At 47.0% G+C, this 26349-nt stretch overlaps 1 protein-coding gene across 7 annotated transcripts in view; it reads right to left on the bottom strand.

Moving 5' to 3' along the window:
* Positions 1-26349, bottom strand: part of Aff1 (ALF transcription elongation factor 1) — a 172999-nt gene that overhangs the window by 66073 nt on the left and 80577 nt on the right. For 4 of the 7 annotated variants that reach the window (XM_050155848.1, XM_050155849.1, XM_050155854.1 and 1 more), the window contains 2 exons: positions 19845-19965; positions 18588-19457 (listed from right to left, as the gene is read on the bottom strand). The exons of the other annotated variants lie outside the window; for them this stretch is intronic. In XM_050155848.1, coding sequence (XP_050011805.1) covers positions 18588-19457; positions 19845-19965 — 991 coding nt within the window. The remainder of the gene's footprint in view (positions 1-18587; positions 19458-19844; positions 19966-26349) is intronic. 7 annotated transcript variants of the gene reach the window in all.

The raw sequence follows: 26349 nt of genomic DNA, 5'->3' as shown, positions 1-26349 counted from the left end.
ACCATCCACATAAAGAAATTTCAAATATGAGGGCTTTGATAACAGTAGGTGCCGTAGGCTGTTGGAACTAGAAATCCACACCTGTGCTACCTGTGTAGAAACAATACCATACAGGGAGGACAGCGAACCCTCTGTCCCTGTTTCTCCTTGGCTTGCAAAAACAGAAATAACTCACAAACATTAGATAGAAATGTTAAGACTCCTGTCTTCAGCTCCTAGGCCCCACCCGCCTCCTTTGAGGAACGGCCCTCGGCAGGGCCCATCAGTTCCCACTCACTTGCACAGTACAGCACTGAGCGGCTGCCTACAGATTGGCAGCCAGTGTGGACACGATGCAGAAGGAACAGGGCCCAGGCACGCTCTCACTCCCCAAACAAAACGAGAATATCTTTGAGAGAAAGGCAGTTTTGGCTCTCTTTCTAGCAATTAAACTTAAGTACTGAACAAGGGACCGGGAGGAGTTTGCTTCTTGTGTGAGGAACTCAGCTGGGCTTTCCAGAACCCACCTTAAGGGTGTGCACAGCAACACACATCTGTAACCTCACTCAGGGCTCCTGAGGCAAGACAGGACGCAGAGTCAGGAGGATCTGTAGACATGAGGGTCAGTGACCCTGGCACACACAGGTAAAAATGAAGAGATCGTGTTAGAGTAGAAGCTGTCCTCTGGCGTGTCCACTGTGGCACAAGCTTGCTCGCTTTCTACAAGTACGTACACACAATGTTGGTTTACACATGCATATCACACACACTAAAACACTTGGGCAAGTAGTAAGTACTGAATGTACGTATGTGGAACACGCAAAGCCTGGGAAGAGTTCTACAGGGAAGAAATAAGACGGTGCAAGTCAAAATCTCAGCCATACAAATAAATAGATGCAATTATATGAAGATGCCATAATCATCCCGTCTAAGAAAGATTAGAGACGGAAACCAAAAGACCTGACTGAACAAGGCTTGACATAATGTTAATTGTACTCTGAATACTCAGTAAATCACCTACAACGCTAGGTTGGCTCCAAGGACAGGATCACACTGCTGGGTGTGCCTGCTTCAGCCTGAAAACACATAAAGGAGCAAGCATTATAGTATCATAGCCCGTGGGAAGCTGTATACACCAAACTTTAGGATAAGAGCTTCTGAGGCTCCTAGATGCATACATGGGCACACTTACAGACGAATTAGAAACAATAACCACAACACGTGCACACACACACAGAAACCCAGGGGTGTTTGGGGCTATTCATCAAAGAGAATCACTAAATAAGGCATCCTAAACAGTTTTCTTTAACTGAAAGTATGCTATGCAAGTTGCATTTAACTGATACAATCTTCTTTGAATGATTATTAATTGGGTTGGAAAGATGGATGGAGCAGTTTATAAGACACGGCTCACTGAACAGCCCACACACCTCCCTTCTGCCCTCCATCGGCAATGTCATGTGCAGAAACACCAACACATATATATCATTTTAAAAACGTATTTTTACTGAAGGTTGTTAAACATGTTTCATCTCCCTAAAAAGTGTTTCCAAAAAGTAGACCGATTTATTTAGGTCCATGTGTACGCATGTAGCTGTGTGCATGCATCCCCAAGTGTGTCCGCGCGAGTCAGAGGACACTGTAGACACTGGCCCTCTCCTCCACAGTCCAGGTCCCCGGGACTGAACTCGGGTCATCGGGGTTGGTGGCAGGTGTCTTTGCTCACTCAGTCGTCGCACTGGCTCCTAAATAGTGTGAAGTTTCTTTGAACTTTTCTTTGACTTTTTCTGGAATGCTAAGCACACATCAACCACTGAGCTACATTCACGGGAGCCCTGGACCACTGATGATAAGAAGTGAAAAAGAGCAGTCACACAAAATCACTCGTGTCCTGAAACACCTCTTCGGAGCATCCGACTGCAGCCAGACACAGGGGTTAGCAGACATCTAATTAGATAGTGTTTGCAGAAGTCTCCATGGTTCTCCAAACAACTTTTTAGGAGGAAGGTGCATAAAAGTTTATAAACATGGTGCTGAGATAGATACCATGGAGGGACGCCTGCAATCCCAGCACCCAGGAGGCCAGACCATCTTCATTCAACTACACAGTGAGACAAAGGACACTCGTTATTGACTTCCCTGCAAGACCTTCTCTGGGAGGGCTACGCTGCGGACTCCCCTGGTGGGAGAATATGGAAGAGACAGGCTACTGCAGTCTTCCCTCACCTCAGTCCTTACAGTAATGACCCTAAGGATTGTCTGTCCCCTCCAGGCGGGGGCATGCTGGGCTGGGGTAAAGGCAGGGGGTGCGTCCCACAGCCACACAGCACAGAGAAGGCCCCCAGTCTGTCTGCACTGGCAGGAAATGAGAGCCTGCAGCCCTACTTGTCCAAGGTACACTTTCAGGGAAACTGCTCTGGTAGCCACAAACTATGGCGTCCTTCTGACTTTCAAACTAAAGCAAAAGTGCGCTGAAAATGGGGGAAGGGTAAAAACAAAACAAACAAAAAAACCTTACAGGAAGTAGTCCTTAAAGACCAACAATAGTAATTAGACAATTTTGTGTTCCTTCCAAGACAGTCAGTCATCTGACCACACGACTGAAGCTCTGTTTTAATCAGAGTCATAAAGAGGGTTCATTTTCTAAACACACATGGAAACGCAGTAAAATCTCAGTCTGAATTGACTGAACTTTTCCATCCTCGAAATCCTGTTTAGAACTTTATTAAGAGAAAGTAACATTGGTAATTATGAAACCTGGGGTTTGGATTCTTGAGATCTGCATTTAAGGAATAAAAGCAAATTAAGTAGTAAATAGCTGTCCTCTTCATAGAGAATTGCAGACATTAACTTGACGCAAATGCTAACGACAGGAAGGTGCCGCCGTGTCTGGTTTCTAACACTATTTCTGCTCACGAGATTCTGAGTTCCTAGATTTTTGGTAGCATTTGCAAGGTTCACTGAAGACAAATGGAACAGTACCTACTAGTGCTGATGCACCTATACCAGCCAGTGAACTAACACCTTAGCATAAAGTCAGGAATTCGTGTTGAGAGTCACTTAGAAGTGGTACCTGGATGGACAGATGGTCAAGCAACAGCAGCTTCACCATGCCACTAATGGGGACCACGTCGAACCTCACTTTTCAGCTTCCTGGCTCTGAAGGATCACCATTCACCATGCAGTGTTGGGGACTGAAATCCCAATGGGGTAAGCTTCTAAAACACTGGGCCCTTGATGAAAGATCACGGCTGTGAAGCCCATTGTGGGTTTAGCAACCATGAATGATTTGGTGAGAATGGCTAGTAGGCACTAAAAGGCAAAAAAAAAAAAAAAAAAAACCCCACAGAGAGCGGGTCTAGACAACTCATGGTAGTGGTTTTAAAAAAGAAAGAAAAAGACAAGTCCTTGCAAATGGCCTAATCCATATGATCTATTTCTCCTTCTGAAACCCAGTTCTGCTTACTAAAATGTCTTCAGAATGTGTGCTTGAGAGATTGTTGAGTGTGGACATCAATTGTGCAAATATGAGCACCTCTTCATGCAGGTTTTGTGAGCCCACAGTTGGATGTTCTGTCATTGTGCACTCTGCGCGACCTCTGTGCTGCCTGCAAGCGTGTGTGCGCACGCGCACATGCACATTCTGTCTCTCTTGCTGTTCCTGTTCCCCACAAATCATATTAACATACAGTTCTCATCTAAGACGACAGTGCCAATTACTTTGTCAATCATGAGATGTTTACAGACATTTAAACCGCTCTTCCTTTAAGTGTCCGTGTCTGTCACATTTAAGTGGCATGCGGTGTTTGGAAGTGATGTTTAACTCTGAGTTTCATGGCGTGCTTGGACCTTTTCTTTTTCGAGCTAAGTATAAGCTGAGGCTACACAGGCATCTGAAGGAAGGGACTGGGCGCGACTTGCAGCCAGTTTCTGGAGGAGGCTGAAAGCAGCTGAAGTCATAGGAATGAGATAAACCGTTTAATCTGTGCCTTGTCCGGACGAAGGCAATGGTTTTATCCCAGGCTTACCAATGGCAGTAATCACAACGTCTCCTCCAGGCTAGGTGTTGCTTGTCTGTCTCCTGGCATCGATTATTTTCAAAAACAAAAACCAGAATCCAGCAAGGATGGGGGGAGAAGGGGAAGAAAATTACAACAGTGGTACAAACTCCCCTGGGGATTAAGGATACTGTAACAAACACAGGAGGAGGAAGGAAGAGTCTCTCTACGCTTCCACACATTTAAAAGAAACAAGTAAATTGGTACAGTGTAAGAAAATCACCTTACTGTGCACTTGACGAGCATGTACGAGGCGTTGGGTTCAATCCCAAATCCACAAAAAGAAAAGGAAAAAAAAAGGCTTTAAGAATGTACTGTCGGAATATTATAGCAGTTATAAACCATTGATTTAGGGGCAACAACAAACACCTTTATTTAAAATATATGTTGCTTTCGTACAGCCCGTTTAAAACCAAATTCAAGTAGCATGTGAGCCTGTGTCTACTGGTTTAACTGGAGACTCAGACCATAGTTTGTGAACTCCAGACTGACCCTCTCTCAAAGAGGACAGATGGAGGGAATGAGAGAGGAAACTTAGTCGTCACACGGAATCCCAAAGCAGACTTCATCTGTTCCTGGCTTATCTTTGTCTATCAATTGTCCTGGAAGGACAGAGAAACTAGGACTTCAGCAAAGGTCCCTGGCTAGTCATTGCCAACTAATCAAAAACAAAAATATACTTAATAGCAAAGTTCTGAATAAACACTTAGCATTCCTCAATAGTACTTAATACAGAAGGAGCAAGGTAAAGGCAAGATGTGGAACAGCCTACAGGGGGACGGGAAAAAGGAGAAACTACTTGAAAAGTACTATAGTATTTTCTGATTCTAAGCTATTCACTATAATTTTATTTTTTTCTTTTCCTTTTTCTTTTCTTTTTTTTTTTGGGGGGGGGGGGTTTGGTTTGGTTTCGCTTGGTTTTTCAAGACAGGTTTCCAGTGTAGCTTTGGAGCCTGTCAGTTTGCAGACCAAGCCAGCCTTGAACTCACAGAGATCCATCTGTCTCTGCCTCCCAAGGGCTGGGTAAGTGCCACCGGCGTAAGACACGCCTTTAATCCCAGCACTTGGGAGGCAGAGGCAGGCAGATCTCTGTGAGTTCGAGACTAGCCTGGTCTACAAGAGCTAGTTCCAGGACAGGCTCCAAAACCACAGAGAAACCCTGTCTTGAAAAACCAAAAAAAAAAAAGTAAGACAACAGGTTTGTCCCTATTTTGGAAGCATCAGTCACCGGATCCTTTCAAACCCTTCATCTCTTACACACCAGTTTCTGACTGCTGTCCATGGGTTGTGCACACACAGGGCCCGTGGTCCTCACACTCCTATCTCCAGAGCACACACAAACAGCCACATTCACCTCAATTCCAGATATTCTTACACTCACCGCCTCTCATGTTTCTAACCACAATACAGAGAAGATAGACCATGGGAAACAAGAGACGATGCTAACAGTCACAACAAAATAGCTGCCTCTAGAAGCCAAACTGCAGCTCAGTTATACATGATCCAGCAGGGTTCTCCTGACACTTCCGACACCTGGCACATGGCCCGTGGGAAAACGGTAGTGGAGCACACCACTTCCTTCCTGACACGGTAATGGGGGACAAAGTGAAGCCTTTAGCTGACCTTAAGTATCGTCTCCCTGTCCAGCAGTTGGTTTTGTAATGACAGACGTTTGTAGATAAAGTGAAACAGCTGGAAAACTGCTTAAAAACAAGGAGAGTGCCAGGCGGCGGTGCCCGCCTTGATCCCAGCACTCAGGAGGCAGAGGCAGGAGGATCTCTGAGTTCCAGGCCAGTCTGGTCTAGATCAAGTTCCAGGACAGCCAAGGCTACACGGAGAAGCCCTGTCTGAAAAATCCAAAGGAACAAACCGGTAATTTGAAAACGTTCTCTCCTTTAAACTATTTGACGGTCAATTCCAAGGTAGCTTTTGTTTTGTTTTTTTGTTTGTTTGTTTTTATTCACTCTGTAGACCAGGCTGGCCTCAAACTCAGAGTGATCTGCCTGCCTCTGCCTCCAAGTGCTGGGATTAAAGGCAGGCACCGCCTAGCAATATGGCTTAAAGTAAGCACATTCTCTATTTTAAGAGGAAAGATGGAGACATTGGCATCTTTTCTTATTAGAGTTTTTCATCAGATAAATCAATGTTCCAGACACATACAGATGACGAGACCACAGACAATGCTAAAAAGCCAAAACAAAACCAAATACAGTGAGAAGCACAAAGATAAAGGAACAAGGAGTTTATCTATACAACAGCATGCACTATTGTAAGCATGTACTGAAACACCTCTGGCCTCTGAAAGGCCTTGCTACTGCGATACCTTGGAACTTGTGGAAGGAGCTGGAAAGATGGCTCAGTGGTTAAGAATGCACATTACCTCCAGGCTGCGGTGGCACAGGCCTTTAATCCCAGGACTTGGGTGTTAGAGGAAGGAGGATCTCTGTGAGTTCAAGACCAGCCTGGTTTACAAAGCAAATTCTAGAACAGAAACTCTGCCTGGAGGGGGTGGAAAAAAGATGGCTAACGTTCTTGCAGAACCATAGTTTGAGCAGCATCCATATCAAGAGGCTCACAAGTACCTGTGACTCTTACACCAGAAGGATGTAACACCTCTGCCTTCTAAGGACACCTGTACTCACATGGACCAGTATGTGAGCATGCATGCATGTGCCCCCATCTTCTAAACTAGACTTAGAATTCAACATATCTGAATAAAAAATAAACAAAGGCACAAGATCTTAAAAGAATAATACATGTGCACAATTCAATGACCAGTATCTTTTTTTAAAAAGATTTATTTATTTATTATGTATACAGTATTCTCAGTACTCTGTATGTATGTATGCCTGCAGGCCAGAAGAGGGCACCAGATCTCATTACAGATGGTTGTGGGCCTCCATATGGTTGCTGGGAATTGAACTCGGGACCTTTGGAAGAACAGACAATGCTCTTAACCTCTGAGCCATCTCTCCAGCCCAGTGACCAGTATCTTCAACTTTTAAAGTATCTTTAACCTATAGCTTTGCAGCATTTGTCAATTCGAGACCAGTGTTTGAACAATACAAGAAATAATTATTAGTTATAGGAATCATTGACCATTTATGCTTTTAATTGCCATAAATATATTAGCAAGATACACTTAGTCAGGCACGGTGGTATAATCCTGTAATCACAACACTCAGAGACAGAGGTAACAGAATGGCCTGGCCTACCTAAGCTACATGGTGAGACAATGTTTCTAAACACACAATAAATCCGGGTTGTATCTGCTACAAATTTAAAACTATGTATACCTTCTCTTTCTCTACTTTCACTACTACTATTTCATAGGATGGCAGGCTCCTGAATCCAGTCATGCAAACCTCAAGAGGTAGCCCAAGTCTCTGATGACTGCCAAAAAAACAAAAACAAAAAAAAAAAAACAAACAAACAAACAAAAAACACAAGAAGCTTGGCTTACCTATCAGGAGTTCACCTCCAGGAGGACCAGGGAGGAGCAGAATGCCTGTGGCTACAAAGCCTATTTACCTTGCTTATGGTTGTGCACATAAAAGACTAAACCAAGTTGCACCCATTGTTAGAGAGAAAAGAAGAAAGAGACCTAGCCATCTCCTGCCTCATTCCATACCCTGGATCTCCTTTCTGGGGCTCCCCTTCCTGAACCTCTGGCTGGACACCTGCTGTGGGGCACTTACCTCCCTTAATGCCTTTCTACATGGCCAAAAAGCTTTCCTGCCTTACTAGGTCACTGCCGTTGGTGCTGGTGGCAGCAATGGCGGCCCTGACAAGGAAGAAGTTTGCATGTCTTCCTGGTACAGAGCCATAAGAAGCAGGCGCCCAGGCACAACTCCCCTGGCTCTGCTCCTAAAAACACTCAAGTACAGCGTTGCTTAGCAATGTTTGCCTTCCCCCTGTACATCTGAAATTGGCAACATCTGTCCCTTTGGCAACTTTGATTCCTGCGAAGCACCCTGTGCAAAGTTTAAAAACATACAGCTTCATTCGCCAAAGGGCAGGCTGTCCCTCCTCCTCCCTTGCTCCCACAAAACCAAGACTCCAAAACGGCTTACTCTTTGTGCTGCTTTCAAGGACAGGAGAAAGATCAGTGGGGTTTACAGCAGCTGATGGCACATAAGCAAAATATTTAAGCCACCAGTGGGAGCTCTTATTAAACTACACCTAATAAGTACCGTGCCTGCATGATTACACCTGAGGATGTGTCTGAAATAAAAACCTCACTTGACTAACAATTTCCTTTAGAACAGTTCTATCCCCTGGCATTACATGCACGCAGGCAGGAGTCGTCAGATAAAAAGGCAGATCCGAGAGCAAAGGTAGCTATGTCCTTCCACCATCCTGCCCTTCTCTCCCTTTTCTCGTCTTCCCCAAGGCCCTCTGCATGCTAAGCAAGTGCTTTGCCACTACTGGGCTTACACACCTCAAGCACACTGAATGGTGATTTTCATGTTCACACTATACACGAACACAAAGAACTAGAAAATTAATCTAATATTAGAAAATTCAAGACAATTCTGTTACCTAATATTCTTAGCAGTTTGCTGAGGTTATCACTAACTCAAACGTTCCTCACAGTGTTGTGACCACATGCATAATACAAAATCCATCTAAACGTAAAATGTAGGTGAAATGCCCTAGTTCTTCATATAATTTTATCTAACACACTGGTGGACAACTGAAAACATGAGTGATAAAACTATAATGTCGGCTACAATTGAACTCTGTGCATTCAACTCTAGTATATGAATATTAAAGAAATCGGGCTACAATTTCCTCTTTACCTTTTAAGCCAACCCATCTTTGACATTAGGAGCAACTGTTTCCAAAACCATTCTGCTGGAACCAAGTTCTGGCTACAGAGGGTGGGCTGCACCAGTGCTCCGGTCTACCTGCCACAGAGAAAGAAAAACCTCCAAAGCCAGGCGTCAGTGGCTCGCGCCTTTAATCCCAGCACTTGGGAGGCAGAGGCAAGGCCAGCCTGGTCTATAGAGTGAGTTCCAGGACAGCCAGGATTGTTACACAGAGACATTTTGTCTTAGAAGACCAAATTGGGAGTTCAAGAAATCTCAGATTTCCAAGGTTCTCTGCATAGGTTCCGCCTACACACAGCGCGCTGATAGCAGGATTCCTGCAGCGTCAAGCCTCCAGCGCTGGCTCTACCATGGTCAGGGGCTAATTAAGTTCACAGCATGGAACAGCGTGAGCATGGTATCCCCAGTACATCCCCGAGTCTTACTATGCATGGACAGCGTGAGCATGGTGTCCCCGAGTCTTACTATGCATAGACAGCGTGAGCATGGTGTCCCCAGTACATCCCCGAGTCTTACTGTGCAGCCTGAGCCGGCCTCAATTCCTTGTTGGTCTATAGTAGCCTTGACCTCTTAACCGTCTCCGCCTCCCAAACTAGGGGATCAACACCACGATACCCTGTGGCATTACCACTAACACCCCACTACCCCACACAGTGCGCTAATGCCAGCAGCCACTACATCTGTAGCTCTGAGGATGCGGTGGTGTCACTGATACGCTCCTGATAAACTCTGGATTGACTTGTGTGGAGTAAGAAACTTGTGATTGTGGAGGGTGGGATCCTGTGCTCTGGGGCATAGGGAGGAAGGAGGAGGGGCTGGGTGCTGTCCACCAGCCAGGTGCTGATAATCCCACCAAATTGGGCTGGGAATAACTGCAAAGCATCCTTCAAGAAAAGTACAATGAAAGGCTCAGGCTGGGATGGGAGCAGGGTTACACACAGAAAGGCCCTTTTTTTTTTTTTTCTGACTGTCAAGACCAGTTAGGACTCTGTAGCACATGGTGGCCACAAACTCACAGCAGCCTCCCACCTCAGCCTCCAGAGTGCTGAGATTGTAGTGTGCGCTGCCATGTCAGGCAGTGCTATGTGTCACGTGACCTACACGGCAATGACACTGGAAGGCAGGCACTGGGGTATTAGTGACATTTTCTCTATCCTGGGGTTTTTGCCTGACTCCTACTCCTTAGGACATGGTTCTCAACATCCCCAATGCTGCAACCCTTTAATGCAGGTCATGCTGGAGTGACCCTGAACCACAGACTTGTTTCTGTTGCTACTTCAGAACTGTAATTCCGCTACTGTTATGAATTGTAATGTAAATACTTGTGTTTTCCGATAGTCTTAGGCACCCCTGTACCAGGGTAGTTCGACCCCCACAGGGGTCACGAGCCACACATTGAGAACTGCTACTTTAAAAAGCCATGAGCAGTGCCAACTAATAAGAGAAGAACTAATTCTCTAGGCATGGGAGGTAAAGCACAGGCTAACATATCCTGTTAGGTAAGTCACCTCTTCCCTTGATCTGCTGTGACTGATGGCCTACTGATGGGGTATCTGTGGTACCCCGGAGGAGAGTTTTAAGACCCTGGGTTGCATCATCTCTGAGTATGCTGACACTCCCTTTTGCCCCAATCTCCTCCTGTGGAGTCCTGTGGAGCCAATATCCTTCAGGTCAAAGCTGCTGAAATACACTTTCAACACTTATCACAAGAGAATCAGTTCACTTGGTACCAATACAGGGCCACAGTGGTCTGTCACCTTGTAGGAAGGATGAGGGAAACCTTGTCCAAGGTGATAGCCCCTTAGATGGCAGCTCCTATGTCTTTGGATAACTTAACACCAAGACCATCACCATAGCAGTCCCCAAAAGTGACAAAAAAATTGAACCTGGTCCAGTAGCCAGAACGAGTCTGCTTCTGCACTGGCATGATCTTTAGAGATGCCCCCAGAGAAGCCAATAACCTCGAGTTCCTCGGTGGGCAGAGAGAGCGGGCAGATCTCCTCCAGGGAAGTAATCCTCATGTGTCGGCCGGGTGGTCCAGTCTGGTGACAAGGATCCATCTGTCGCACCAGCCACCCCCCACCCCGCCAGCCTTCACCACAACCCTCCTTGGTCCCCAGGTCCTCGAGGCCTGGCTACTGCACCTGTGCCAATGGGGGTATCCAGAAGAAGACAGGGTCAATTACTGTTTGGTTGGAAACTCAATATGCTTCCAGTTCCTAGTGAAAACACCAAAATCAGGAGTTCAATGTGGAGAACATGGGTGTTTGGATGGAAGCACACTGTTTCAGAGAGGTTGCTTCTCGGTGGGGCACCATCTCCAACAGCTGGCTTTAGTCCCTCTATCTCACAGTGGGGCAATGTGCAAAATAAGAGACTGCAAGACCTAAGTACTCATGTTAAGGATTCTCTTACTAACTAACTACAGACCCAATGTTTCTCATTTTGTTCAAAGAGGTTCAGGAAGACAAAGCATGGGGGGAAATTCCTGCCCTGCATGGGGATTACACGCATGTAGCATACACGCTGACTCTAGGTCCCCTGCCCTGTAAGGGTATTGCACACATATAATGCACACTAACGTGAGATGCCTTGCTCCATTGTTACTCTTATCTTCTCCATGATCTGTACAACTTTGGTAGACTGGCACTTACTGCCCGAGGTCAGTAGAAGCATGAAGCATGTATGCAAAGCAGACCACGTGCTGTGTGATAATGCCCCTGTACGCTGTAGAGATTTGTCACTCGGACTGGTTTAATAGAACACCTCAGGACCGTGCGGGCACTGCACATATGTAGTATAATAGGACAAAACACTCATGCGTACAAAACTTAAAAACCAATAAATCTTTTGTTTGTTTGTTTGTTTTGTTTTCCAAGAGAGGGCTTCTCTGTGTATCCCTGACCATCCTGGAACTAGCCGTGTAGACTAAGCTGATCTCAGACTCAGAGATCCACCTGCCTCTGCCTCACGAGTGCTGGGATTAAACACGCATGCAGCCACTGCTGGGCTAAATCCTTTTTTAAAACTCATTTTTAAAATGATTTTAGTTCAGGTCCCCAGACAAATGTCCTGAACAGAATTTCACCCCATACCATGATCCTCAACCCACCCCCACTGGCAGTGAGTCAAACACGAACTAGGGATCATCATTCAGATCAAGTTAGGTTAGGAAATCTTCGTGCTGAGCACAACACAGCAAACACTCAGTTTTCAGCCAGTCCCCACTTGTGCTTGAACACAAAAGAGACACACCGCTACCTGACCTCACAATGCTCACCACCTGGAGGACGGCCCAGAGCACACAACAGGTGAAGCTCAGAGGCCACGGGGCCACAGAACTTCAGCAGCACAGCTGAGGATCAGGAAAACGCTCTGAGGAAAGCAAATGAGAGCCAGGTCTGCTTGCCTGCCCTCTCGGCTCTGGGCGTTGATAGTTTATAAAGACAGAACCACCACTATCAAACACAAAGGAGGCTAATGGTGAAGACAGGAGCAGTGGCAGATACCTGCAGTCCCAGCTACCAGGGAGGCTGAGGCAGGATTGCCTGGGCCACAGGGAACAGCCCAAGTGCTAAAGGCCAGACTGGGCACAATATTAAGACCAACTAGAAGAAAAAGAAGGCAGTGAAAAGTACTCAAAAATGTTAGATTTAATAAAATCCCCTTCTCATGTACTGATGTCATGGTTTAAGGAGGACAGAAGCAGCCAGCAGGCTCAGGGACTATGGAAGAGATCTCAGGTGAAGACAAGAGAGTAAAGGAGAGAGACATGGGGGAGCTTCCTGCGACTGCTCGTAAAGTAACATCCACAGGACTGAGGTGCAAAAACGCTAAAGCTGCTTGCAGAAAAAAAAGCGATCCTGGGGCCAGGAAGAAAGCAGGAGACGATTGCCAGTGTCAGAGGCAGGACAAGGAAAGGGAGACACAGTGGAATGAAGCCCAGCAGATAAATGTGAGACACCTACAAAGCTCTGGAGGAGGCGCAGATAAAAGGGCCAGGAGCTTGACGTTCTGAGGCTAGACAGTGTCATTCTGTGATACTTCCAATTGCAGCAGCTGAAGTCTGGGTAAACACTGCCAGGGAGGGGTGAAGGCAGATCCCTGGGGAGAAGACAAGAACAGGTACTGCCAACAGAGATGAAGGCCTGTCTACAGAGGGAAGTGAAAGCTAGCCGCAGAAGGTACATGGTGTGTCTCACGTTCAGAGACGGCAAACATTACATGACCTGGCAAGCTTTCCTGGGTCATCTGGTGGCACAGCCCAAACGGCAGAGGCCCAAGAGGCGGGGAGAAGACACAGGCAGAGTGTCTGCCATGGAGGGAACAAGGAAGTAGTGATGGCAGCAGACAGAAGAATGGTTCACTCTGCTGGGAAGCTGGAGCCGGTGCTGCGGAGTGCAGTGCTCACTTCAAAACAGCAAAATGGAGAAGGCACTGGAGTGCAGGCAGAAGGGCCAGAGGAAGAATGGCCCCCTGCTGTGAGACCACAGGAAGTAAAGCAAAGGATGGGTGCAGGTCTGAGTAACTAGGCGCGAGCAGAGGAATCCTATCCAGATGCTTCCAATTCTGAAGGTGAGAGGCAAAGCTAAGGCCTGCTTATAAAATCCTCAGGACCTCAACTGCATCTCAGCCACCCTCTCCTATGCAGCACCCCAACAGTCCTCATTGCATTTCATCAGTGGTCAGCAAAGGAAATCAGGGAGCCTAAGTCACACAAGTCCTCAGCACTCCACGGACAGGCTTTGGGCCAGGGCACCAGCACTGGGAACCAACCAGTGGGCTGGGAGCCCTTAAACTCCTTAGGGACCCAGTTCTACAACATGCAAAATGTGATTCGTGCCAACACATGTCACAGTTTTCTTTAACAATGGAGAGAGACAAATGAGCAAGTCCTTCAGAAATCAGAAATCAAAGAAAAACATTTCTGATTGCCTGTTTTTATAAAGTGTGATATTTACTCCAGAAACTGTCAAGCCAAGTGGATGTGATTGAGCACAAGTCTGCACTGCCTAGAGATATCAGGCGGTGGAAGGAGGGGAACACAGAGACCATGACACTGGCAAACAGGTCGTCTTGGTTTGTTTACTTGTATGGGTCAGAACTGGTTTCTAACTCGAGGTCCCCCTGCCCTGTGCTGGGATTACACACATGTAACGCACACTCTAACTCGAGGTCCCCCTGCCCTGTGCAGGGATTGCACACAGGTAACACACACTCTAACTCGAGATCCCCCCCTGCCCTGTGCAGGCATTACACATGTAACACACACTTCACTGCAAACTAGTTCTTAAAACACTGGCGATGCTAGAGCAAGTGGTCTCTTTCCCTGAGCTTTAATTATTTTCGATCCTTTAAAAATCAAATGTGGAGGGGGCTGGAGAGTTGGCTGGAGAGGACGTTTACAAACATCCAGAATTCCAGCTGCAGGACACCTCTTCTGGCCTGTGAAGGCACCAAGCACACAAATGATGCAGACACGCATGCGAACACCCCCACACACACTCGCACACACACAGTCCCTTTGATCTGCTCTCAGTCAAGTTTCTTAGTCTATTTCAGAAACACTAACATGGCCGGCCTTTCTGCCACTCAGAATTACAAATTCCTCTCCTTAAGACCACTCCAAATTCTATGTTCTTCTTTACTTCTGTTCTCACATTTGTTTGCCAGGGGGCTGCAGGTAGAAGGTCACTTGAGGAATCGGTTCTCTCCTTCCACAATGTGTATCTCCTGAGGGTGGGAGCGGGGGTTTATCCCACATTTTGAAGTCTTTGCCACTTAATGTATATTTGAGACACAGGACTCTGGGCCAGACGGTCCCGGCGTATTTCCTGAGATCCGGTGAACGGAGAGGGCTTCCTGGCACAGAAGCACCTGTTGCGGACAACGAACTAAATGTAAACTTGTCTTTGGGGCCAGTGTCGCTGTGATGTGACAGTTTCCTCTGATCCCAGCCAGAGTCCTTGTGCCGGTGGCAAGCTGCCATGCCAACTGCCTGGCAGCTCTGTGGCTGTGCCACTGAATGGGATGATGGAGGGCACAGGGTGATTGATACACGTGGGCAGAACGAGGAACCAGGAGGAGTTCGTCTGTGTCTACCTCTGTGGAGATTACGGGTGTTTGATAAAGACTGAAAACCATGTTCAAAGAAGAACAAGAAATGAGGGCCCTAGACCTCTCTGGAGCCTGGCCAGGTCCTGGACCTGCAAACCTAAATATAGAAACTTAAAAATAGTGACATGTGACCCACAGACATTTTGAGCAAGAGCCGCTCACAGACAGACCAGGGATACAAGCTGCTTTGTTTTTGCCAGTGTTTTCTGGGGTTTTGTTTTTCAAGCCAGTACTTACAAGCCAGAGAGTTCAAGACCAGGTATAAAAGAAGACTTTCTGTTCCCGGAAGTGTCCTGTTTTAGTGCAAAGCAGTCCCCCTGCAGTGTGGTCAAGCAAGATTCTGAAAATCACGTTAAGCTCTGACAAAAGTACTGCAGGGAAAAAAAAAACTTGAAAAGCTCTAATTGCTGGAAGAAAGTTAGTGCAAAGGATAGAACTGGTTGAGAGAGTGACAAGAGAGAATTGCTAGCGGCCCGGGGTGGGGGTGGGGGTGCAGAGCCGAAACTGGAAGCTCTGTCGGGGTGGTATCAGCTGGAACTGTTTTTTTTTCACTTTCTGTTCCTTCTCAAAATTGCCAGAAGTACATTTGGTACCAGGAAGAGAAATTCCTGTTCCTCCTTGCTGTTCTCACACTTGAGACATTTGCGGAGGGATATGAGACTCCCCCGGGGCCCTGGAAAAGTGAGGCTGCCAGCCCTGGGAGTCTCCTGCCTGGCACCGTGCTCTCGGGTGAATCATTTAACTCTTTCCTGTGCTGGTCCTCCCATGTGTGTGGCATTTAGAATACAAGGACAGAAAACCAGGTAAGATGGCCGGAGGGATGCTTTTGGTTTGGGCCGTCTGGGTGTGATGAGCAGAACTCTTCCTAGGCAAGGGCCTGGATGGCAGAGCAAATTTTCTTTTTGGCTTTGCATTTCTCCTTCCCAGTAGCCAAGAGCTACAACTTTGGGGGTGGGGGAGGGGAGGAATCATTATTTTCCAAGTTTAAATTTGCTGCTTGTTCATATTCTCCAGGAACTCCATAATCAGCTATTTTTACACTGATTTTTGTTATTTTTAGCTGTTAAAATCATTAGATTGACAAAGCACAGCCCTCCCCTCCCCCACAGCGGTCCAGGCTCCAAACAAACCAGGCCTTTTCTCTTGAACTTCATCTTCTGTTTATGCATGGCCTACTTTCAGCCTGCATGTCCCCCTTCAGCCCGTGGTCATTTGTCAAGCTCCGGCTAATCGCCTTAATCCACTGGACTGAAGGATTTAAGTTTAATGTTTTAATCTAGGGGCCTTAGTATTTAAGTAATTAGAAGTCATATTCCTAGCTCTCTCCTTTAGACAAATTACCTCAGTTTGCTCTTTAATTCTAATTTATAAATAACAGTTCTAAGAGTTCACAGTGGGCATAGTTTGGAGTTTAGGATTGAAAGCATGAATTAAGAAAAGAGGAATCTGTGATACCTATGCTTCCTGCACTCATTCTTAAGAGTCTCAAGCCTGTGGGCTTTCCTTAGAGTTCACTTTTATTTTTTATTACCGTAATTATCCATATGTATAGGATGCAGTGTGGTAGTTCAGAACCGGCGGTATCTATCAGTATTAGCCCTTCCATTTCCTTAAATATTTAAAAAGCTGGTTAACGTGTAGCAGCTGCATATCTGTGAACAGCTGACACTTCAATACACGTTTACAATGCACACTAGTCAAAATGGTACTTCATTTGTTATTTCGTATTTGGAGGTTGTGATTAGAATCAGCATCATTTAACATACTACCTAAAACAGACATTTACTGTTGTATTTTAGAAGAATTTTGTCTGTTGTTTTCCAGAATCCTGTTGTATACTTAGAATTCCGTAAGCCATTTCCAACATTTTTTCATGCCTGAGAACTTGTGAGCTTTGGAAAGAATTATTTTCCTATCAGTTAATCTGGACATTCTTAACAAAATGTTTCTAATGTCTTTCACGTCTGGCGGGTCACCGAGTCGCTGAGGGACTCTGGCTTTACCATCCGCATCTCAGCTTCTCAGTTGGCAACACCGAAAACCCAAACGGGGAAAGTGAACGGATGACAGCCTGGGTACCGAATCCAGACCCATGTGCGGTCTCTTCCAGAATTCCCATCACTAGGTCAGAAAGCTCACAGTTCCTCCCGGGAAAGGCGAGCACCATCAGACCAGGCCCTGCACGCTGTATTTCTAAGCTGAATATTGAAGCACTTTAGGTATTAGTGAAAGTAATTTTGGGGCTAGAGGTTTTAGGAGAAAAAAAAGATTAAAGGTAAGATGGAGTGAGAAGTGGGGTGGTGGCTAGCCTTAGCTCCAGGAGACTGGAGAAAAGTCCAGCAGTGTGGAGCAGCCTGGGAGACGAGCGTGCAGGGCCAAACCCCACGGCTGAAATTCATTATTCACTTACGGAGGAATTCACAAAAGAACAATATTCACTAATAAAATAGGCTTGTACTGGATAATGTCTTGAATCTCTGTGAAAGCCTGAACAAGACTTTAGCCATACTGTGCCAGTTTACTCAGAAGTTCGTGTGAGCTCTTTGTACATGCAGATGCTGCATCTACATGATGGGGAGGGGAGACTGGCTAGGCTGAGAGCGGAACTCAGCCTGAAGGGAAAGGTAGGGGGCTGAGGTGCCTGCTGCCAAGAGGGACAGTGGATCCCAGATACACGTGGTGGAGAGAACCAACTCTGGCAGGTCACCACCCTGCACTTGTCACCAAACCCAAATGCTCAGTCCCCAAAACATACATGGTGGAGGCAAGGGTCCAAATATCACAAGTGTGCAGGCAAACACACTCACAAACGCAACATACTCACCATAGTAACACACTCACACACTCCAATGCAACACACTCACACTTAACACACTCACACACGCGAGCCGGGCGATGGTGGCGCACGCCTTTAATCCCAGCACTCGGGAGGCAGAGGCAGGCGGATCTCTGTGAGTTCGAGGCCAGCCTGGTCTACAAGAGCTAGTTCCAGGACAGGCTCCAAAGCCACAGAGAAACCCTGTCTTGAAAAACCAAAAACAAAAACAAAAAAAAAAAAAAAAAAAAAAAACTCAATAAATAAAGGTAGTTAATTTTTAAAGGCATGAAGCTTTTTTTTAAAAAAAAAACCTTCACCATCTGACTACTTTGATTTTACTTGCCTTAGCAAACACTGGGAGGACCCAAGAAGTTTTAATACGTGCACTTTTGTTTGTGTTTTCTTTCAAACTGGTAAGGACCCAACAGGACAGAAAGGACAGTTCCAAACTATCTGGAATCAGAAACGCCATGCATCTGGGTCGTGGGACACACGGGTACCCTCACATCCGACTCATGGGCTCCATGCTTTACCATGTGACTCAGGCTGAACAGGGGTCCTGCTGAAGCCCTGAGGGAGGAGCTGAGGTAGGAGGCTCTCGGGTCCTTCAAAACAAGAAAGTTTGAATTCCGGTATCTACTATCAATCTGTGAGATTTGAGTTCTTTGTGGACTGATAAACTCCGAAGCCAAAAGAATGCCCCATGTACCCCACCCAAGAGCCCCCAAAGACCTGAACCTCAAGACTCCTCTGACTGGAAACATTCCAAGGAATGGCACTCACCTCGGACTGCGAAGGCATCCTCAGTCTGGTGAGCTTGGCCTTGGCAGGCACCTTTGCATCCGGCTTTTCAAAGCTCTGCTGTCCATAGTCTCCCAGCGGTGGCTTCAGCTCCGGGGACTCACTAGGAGCCTGATCCTGACCGTCCATGGGCCGGACATATGCCGTGGGCTTCTGCTGCATCACTACACTTTTGGAGGGGAGGGGAGGGGGTGGGAACGTCTGAGAAGGGGCTACCCCGAGGCTGGTGACTGCCACCAAACTGTCAAGAGGAGTCTCGTTATCCTGACCCTTCACCACCAGGTCCTTGGAAGACACAGCTGCACAGTAGCTTTTACTGCTGGTGCCGCTGCTGCTGGGAACCTTGCTGGGTCCTTGCAGTCTGGAATGTACAGGTGACAAAGGGGGCACAGGGGACGGCAACGAGGAGATTAAGGGTGAGAGCTTCATCTCCGGAGCTGAGTCACCATCAGCTCTGCGGTCATACTTTCTGTGGCTGGAACAGTGCCCTTCCTGACTGAGGCGATCTTGAGTCAGACGCTGGCTGTCGGGCGGGCCATAGCTTTTGGCGTGGAGACTTGGCACTGGTTCCATCCTTGGCGGCGCCATCTTTGGACTGTGGCTAATGTTACCCACAGAAAGTGATCCAGGGGCAGAAGTAGGAATAGGCTGGTGGTAGACATGTGTGCGGAAGGAGTGGGAGGCAAGGCTGTTCCCCCTGTCGTGAAGCGAAGGGTATCTCAGCTTCCCTGGCCTGTCTTCCGCACCCTCCAGCCGCTGAGGGCACGACTTGGCGCTCAGAAACTCCTTCATCTCCTCGTAGTCGCCTAGCATGTTCTGTATGCGACTCGACAACTCATCACCTTTAGCCGTCTACAAACAGAAAGACAGCGGGCTCAGACTGCGGAAACAAATCCACGCGGAGCAACCACTTAATAAACTATTCTGCAATCGCAGGAAGAAGAAGCCCTCTCGACTTAACATGTAACGCCATGTTAACGATGTCCCCCGCTGAGCAGCCTGACTCGGACACACATTACTAATTACAGGAGACTAACGTTACAAAAGAAAACCACACACTTTGGTAATTCTGACTAACCATGTTCAAAGAGTTCAGATTTTGTTTTCAAAAACAACCTCTGGGATAAGTTATTTTCTTAGTTATGACCCCCGATTGAACTCAGTGGTGCTGAATAGCTTTATCTTCGAGTTTTATGTTATGATAGGCCAGCCTTTCTCCCTCTCACACCCAGTGAATACCTTGTAGGGCTCTCCAAACAGCGGCGTCTTCTCAGTAAACACCTCTTTCTCTTGGTGAGTTTCTTGATTGCGTCTCTCCTTCTCTCGAATCCGAAGCAGGTTTCTATCTTCATTGTACAAGCTTTTCCAAATGCCACAAAAGAACAACAACAACAAAAACTATCAGTATCTGAGTCTCGTTGAGCACACATGGGTGTGGCGGGAGGAAGAAGAATAGGTCCACAAAGATGTGGTAGCAGGGGGTCACTAAAGAAGGCACACTGGGATTGCAAAGATGATCTGGCAGTTAGGAGTGCACACTGCTCTTGCACAGGACCCGAGTTCCGTTCCTGGGACCTACATCTAGCGGTTCAGACATAGCTCACAGCTGCCTGTGAGTCCATCTCCAACACCTCTTCTGGGCTCTGTGAACACCTGTGGGTGCGCACGCAGCTTTCGCACTCCACAAACATGCTGGCACACACTTCAAAATCAAAAAGGGGACTGGAGCGATGGCTCCAAGGTTAAGAGCACTGGCTGCTCTTCTAGAGGTCCCGAGTTCAATTCCCAGCAACTATATGGTGGCTCACAGCCATCTATAATGAGATCTGGTGCCCCCCTCCTGTCTGGCAGGCATACATACGGGCAGAACACTGTATACATAATAAATAAATCTTCTTAAAATTAAAAATAAATACAAGGAGGGAGAGGAAAGGGGATATAAGAGGGGAAGAACACAAGTCCGAAGGGGCCAGTGGCTCACACCAGTAATCCCACTGCTGAGGAGGTAGAAACAGGGGGATTGCCAAAAGTTCAAGGCCATCCTTGTCTATAGAGAAAATTCAATAAAAGATTTTTGGTCTACTCTGGGGGTATCTTAGCATATAAATTCAGAAAGATGATTTGTGCTCATTTCAAATGGCAGGATGAAGAATCCAACTATAGACGTCAGTTCTCATACTAAGGATGTCACACAGTCCAATTCATACCACATAAAAATATATCCTGCAGCTTCGGATGTGTTATCAACCTGGTTAAAATGAACTCACTGACAGGCAAACCGGAGACGGATTCTTTCTGAAAGCTCCACATGACCCAAACAGGTCTGCCCACTGCCTGCCTTCTCCGGACCTCCCTTTGTGATCTACATTGAATAATGGGGAATAAGAGAAATTATAAAAAGACTTTGTCTTCTTGACCTGCTTCAGGGGTTCTGCTAAGACTTCCCTATCTGAACTATCTGAGCAAAAGAAAACACTTGATTGCCTTGGCTGTGTCTATCTGCCTTCCCTGATGCTAGCTGACGTCAAATGCCCTCTCCAATGCTCTCCCATGCTTCCAATCTTGTGATGAGAGCCTCCTGGTCTCCATGTCTCCCCATCTTAATCTTCTAACTCAGCCTTCCTTTATCGACTGGGTTTACAGTCCTGATTCTTACGTAACTCTCCGTATCTAAAATGACAATCATTGATGGCTCCTTAGACTACAGAGTGGCCACCAAATCTTTGCTTTGGCATTAGAATTCCCTGACAATGCCCCGCAGGTCTGTTGCAAGCATTTGGCCATTCCCCACTGCCCAAGAACACCTAGTAGGTAAGAGTCAGTCCCTCCTGCTAACCCGCACTCAGACCCCCTCTACTGAAAAATAAAATTCTTCCAGGACTGGCCTTCGTGCTGCCCTACAGGGCCACCCTACAAATCACCCCAAACTCTGTCACACCAGGCCACGGCCTAGGAGTGGGTCTGCTTCCATGCCAGCCACAAACCTCTGCCCTCTCTCCCTCTACCTCCTCGGCACCCCCCGACCTTAACCACATAACTGCACCCTGACTTTCGATTTTCGACAGATTCAGATGAATTCAAATGTCACCCACTATAAAGACGTCCCTCAAGTCCACTAACTATGTGCCTGCCCAACGTGTCAGCTGGCCATTGCTTCTAGAACAGTGTTCCATTAGAGCAGAACATCACTGTCACTTTCTCCTGGTACTTAAATGTGTACTGCATGGGCGCCAATCAAATATTTTATATTAAAGCACAGCCATTAATACATGCAATAGTATGTATGTATTCAGGTTTTTCAGGGCAGGGTTTCTCTGTATAGCCCAGGTTGTCCCAGAACTAATTCTGTAGCCAGTCTGGCCTCGAACTCAGAGTTATGCCTGCCTCTGCCTCCTCTGACACCAACACCCAGACCAGTATTTTCTCTTTTTTTACTTCTTTGGCAAAATTTTTCTTATATTTAACACTAAAAAAATATATACAAAAACAAATAGAGCAAATAAGTCAATCTAAACTACAGTGTCCCCACCTCTGCTTCCCCAGGGCTGAGATTTAAGGCACAAGCCTAGCTAGAACCATGCATTATAAAGCAACACCAAAGATTTTGAATTTAACTCGCTGCCACTGTTCAGCTGAAAATCTCCAAGTAGTGAGTAGAAGGCAGTCATGACTGTCTGCTGGGTGGGTCTGAGTCCAGACTGGGAGACTCACCCACACTGTCTGTGGTCTCTTTCCCCAAGGTTCCCGGACAAGGCAGAGGGCAAAAGAACCAGTTCACAGAGGGAAGGTCGGTGACCCGTTCTAGGCTGGCTTTTTTCTTTATGCAGCTAACAGCATTGCGAGCTTCTGGTTCGCTTCGGAATTAACTTGTTACACATCTGCAGTAGCTCAAAGGTTGTTTCTGGAAGGGTCCTGGGCAATCTATTTTATCCAGAAATATTTTTTCCGTGTCCCTCTGACATTAGGGGCAAGGAAAATTTCAAAAGTAAGCAGTGCCATCATCCAGACCACGAGTGGAACCTTTGCAGACTATTTCAAACTAAGTACAGGGCAAGGCAGGGGAAAGGGAAGAATTGCTGTGTGTGCATACATATGTGTACAGTGTACGGGCCAGACAAGTTTCAGTTTCCACGAATTAAACAAACTCGAGCTTTCGCTGGCAGTACAGCCATTGGGCACTATCCTTTGTTACTGTTACTACATCACCGGCATGTCTGTGTTCATGCACACACACATGATGTGGCTGTCACATACTGACTAATGGCTTTACTTCTCGCCTTCCATTGTTATGGACTTCAACTCTGGGTTCCAGACTTACACACAATTGACTTCACCTGCTGAGCCATCTCACCGGCCTGGGGGTGGGTGGAGGGAGGGAGGGAGGGAGGGAAGGAGGGAGGGAAGGAGGGAGGGAGGGAGGGAAGGAGGGAGGGAAGGAGGGAGAGGGAGAGAGGGAGGGAGAGAGAGAGAGAGAACACGTGTGCACAGGGTTTCTCTGTGTGTAGCCCTGGCTGTCCTGGACCTAGTTCTATAGATCAGCTGGCCTTGAGCTCACAGAGAACCACCTGCTCTTGTCTCCTGAGTGCTGGGATTAAAGACCTGGGCCACTGCTGTCCTGCACAGCCTGGCAGCATCTTTAAGTGAGGGGATTTTTTTGAGGCGGCAGTGAAGGTCTTCATGATTCTCACTCTGTAATTATCTTTGAATAATTACAAGTTAACTATGGCTTTAATTAAAGGCAACCACCTCCCCCAGGAGAAGCAACACGGTTTTCACTCTCTTGCGTACTCAAGGAACATCATACTGATACCCAAACACCGTAACTCAAGAGACCCTTGCGGATGGCCACAGCACTCAGCATTAACTAATCCTCCCGAGTGAGCTCAGGAGGTAAAGGCTTTTACAGGAGCAGAATGCAAAGGCCCGCAATTTCCAGTCTCCAGGTTAGCACAAAGAAGGGTCTGGAAGCTGTTCAGAGAGAAGAGTGATCCTGAGGGGTGCCAAGACCAGCAGTGCTCAGGACAAGAGCCTCGGCGGGGACCCCCCACACACACACACACACACACTGGGCCTCAGCATTGTCCTGGTCCAAGAGGAAAAAAATAAGGCTTAAAGACTGACTTTGTCATGACGCTCTGGAAATCCAAAATCCTAGCCAAAGCTTATGTTCTCAGTCACAGATCTGCCAGCAAACCTGCCTGGCTGTGTTGAGTGGGTTGGTGACGTCTAGGAAGGTGTGCTAACTTATAATCACCTTAATTCCTTAGTTTCAAGGAGGTGCACGTCAGACCAGGCATTATCCCTGCTAAGAGAACAGCCTCAAAACCGCAAAATAAATGGCCGGTTCAACCAAGCACACAAAGACCTTACAGGAAGTGTCAGGGACGGACAAGGTATAGGTGCTCTTCAACTTCTAGAAACTGAGCTACAATTCTTCTTTAGATCCTTTGGTTTAATTTCACAAACTCAAGGTCACTGATCCCATAATAACCTAGGAACCTCTGGACTTATGCTCCTCATACACTAAGAGACTCACGTGGATCTACTTCATGGGCAGGCAATGTAAATAACTGTGCACCTAAGTTCCCATAATGTGCCCAACAGGGAGTTTCCACAACTCCTCTGGCTGGTCAGCCAAGTAATGTTCATAGGGCACTCACTCCAACCCAGTAATCCTCATCTAGGGAGAAAAAACTTGAAGCCTAACTGACTGCAGATAAAACAAGCCATGTTGTCTACAACTCCACCTGCAAACCCGGGAGTTCTGCAGAAGAAATCATCCTTGGACAGGGACGATAAGATACTCTCTGCAGCATGGAGGTTCAACAGGACACAGTGGAAAGACTTCTGCAAGAAAGCCGCCTCCTGGCCGGGCAGTGGTGTTTAATCCCAGCACTCTGGAGGCAGAGGCAGATGGATCTCTGTGAGTTCGAGGCCAGCCTGGTCTACAATAACTAGTTCCAGGACAGGAACCAAAAACTACGGAGAAACCCTGTCTCGGAAAAAAGAAAAAAAAAGAAAGCCGCCTCCTCCAGGCTGCAGGCCTCGGGCTGCCAGTACTCTGGGAGAGAGTTCACGTGTGAAGAACTTCCACTGCCAGGTCTCAAGCCGGTTGAGGCGCACTGCAACTCACACGTTCTTGCTGACAGAACTCCCCACTCCGAATAAAGATTTGGAAACCTAAGCCGTGCCAGGGTGTGCTCACTTTGAGAGAGGTGTGAAAACCAACTCGGCCTCCGGTACAGCGGTTAAGTCAACCCCAAGCTGTGCTTGTCATGGTACATTTACTCAGAGGCTTCTCCTGGGGGGATGGACTGTGGGGCAGAGGTGTTAAAGTACTGAGAAAATGAAAGTCCTTCCAACTCTGTAAAGCATCAAGGGGGGAGGGGACCTCTCTTCCCTTTCCTTAGCACTAAAAAGGGAAATAGCAAACGGAGAGTCACACAGAGGCTCTAGCTGGGCTGTGGCCATGGGCAGCATGCTGGCTCTGGTATCAGCTGGCTAAAGCTCCTTCTCCCAGGCTGGAGCCCACAAGCCCTGCCATGAAACTAGGTTAGTTAGTCAAGCAGGACTGCTGAATGTCTTTCCTGCTCCCATAGCAACCCAGGGCCCAGAGGGCTGCCTATGAACAGCTGACTGTCCATTTATCACCCCTGACTGCTCTCACTCTGCCTGTGACTTTCTCTCAACGATGTCACCAGCTCCCTCTAGAACTTTTGATTCTTATTTGAACAGTAGAGGTTAGTACAATCTTCCTCATGTTTCTCCTTACAGACTGGGAAGGAAAACGAAATCACCAACTGGAATTATTCTGTCTTAGAAACTCTACGCCATTCTGCCTTAGACATAAAATGGAAACAATCTGTAAGACTCACAACTTCCAGCTGCCTTGGCTCACAAAGCAGGGACGGACGGATGTGTATTTGTGTCACAGGTGGGTAGAGGTGAAGGCCCAGGGTTTGGAGGTTCTGCCCAGTGGCGTTAGAACACTGGAACAATTCTGCTTTATCTTGTGCCCTTTGTTTCCATTCTGGCCACACAGTATCTTGGAAACTTTTTTGACACGTTACTATTATGGAAGATGTCAACACATTTTAAAAGTACAGCATTGGTTCACCATTCAACTCCATTTCTCCAAATGTCGTTTAAAACAGGACAGCTCCATGCTTGAAGACAAACTGAAACACGGAGACTATTTCCCTCCTGATTTCATTGTGTGTGAAAAGAATGTGCAACAGGCTTTCTCATAACAAAAATCACTCTTAACACGTCTCTCATTACCTAAAACACACAGCAAACAGGGGGCAGCGGGGTCCTGAACCAGGAGGACTCGATCCGCAAACACAGACTCTCACAGCCAAAGTGGCACTTATAAGCCAGAGACAATGACAAACTGGCTGTTCTCTCAGCTGTTTTCCTGGAGCAGAACCCAGGGATCGTGTGTTAGGGCTCCCAGCTACCCACTGCTGCTCGCCACAGCAGGCGTGGCGTCATGGTGGTTTATTTTAATACTGAAGAACTTCTTAGGTGACCCCGTAGGTGACGGCCTTGAAAACACTACCACACAACCTGTTTGTTGTCCACGCACAGGAAACTGAGGGAAATCACGACAGGGAAAGTTAAACTCATTCTACATGATAGAGCCTCTCTTCTGCTTCACAGGTTTGCACACCTGAAATGCCTGGTACAAGCTTTAAACTGATAAAGTTGTACAAAAGTTGGATTCTGATGAGAGGAGACGGCA

The sequence above is a fragment of the Alexandromys fortis genome, unplaced genomic scaffold, assembly GCF_014885135.2.
Source record: "Alexandromys fortis isolate MF-2015 unplaced genomic scaffold, M_Fortis_MF-2015_v1.1 scaffold_87, whole genome shotgun sequence".
Classification (NCBI taxonomy): domain Eukaryota; kingdom Metazoa; phylum Chordata; class Mammalia; order Rodentia; family Cricetidae; genus Alexandromys; species Alexandromys fortis.
This window is presented reverse-complemented; position numbering and strand designations above follow the sequence as displayed.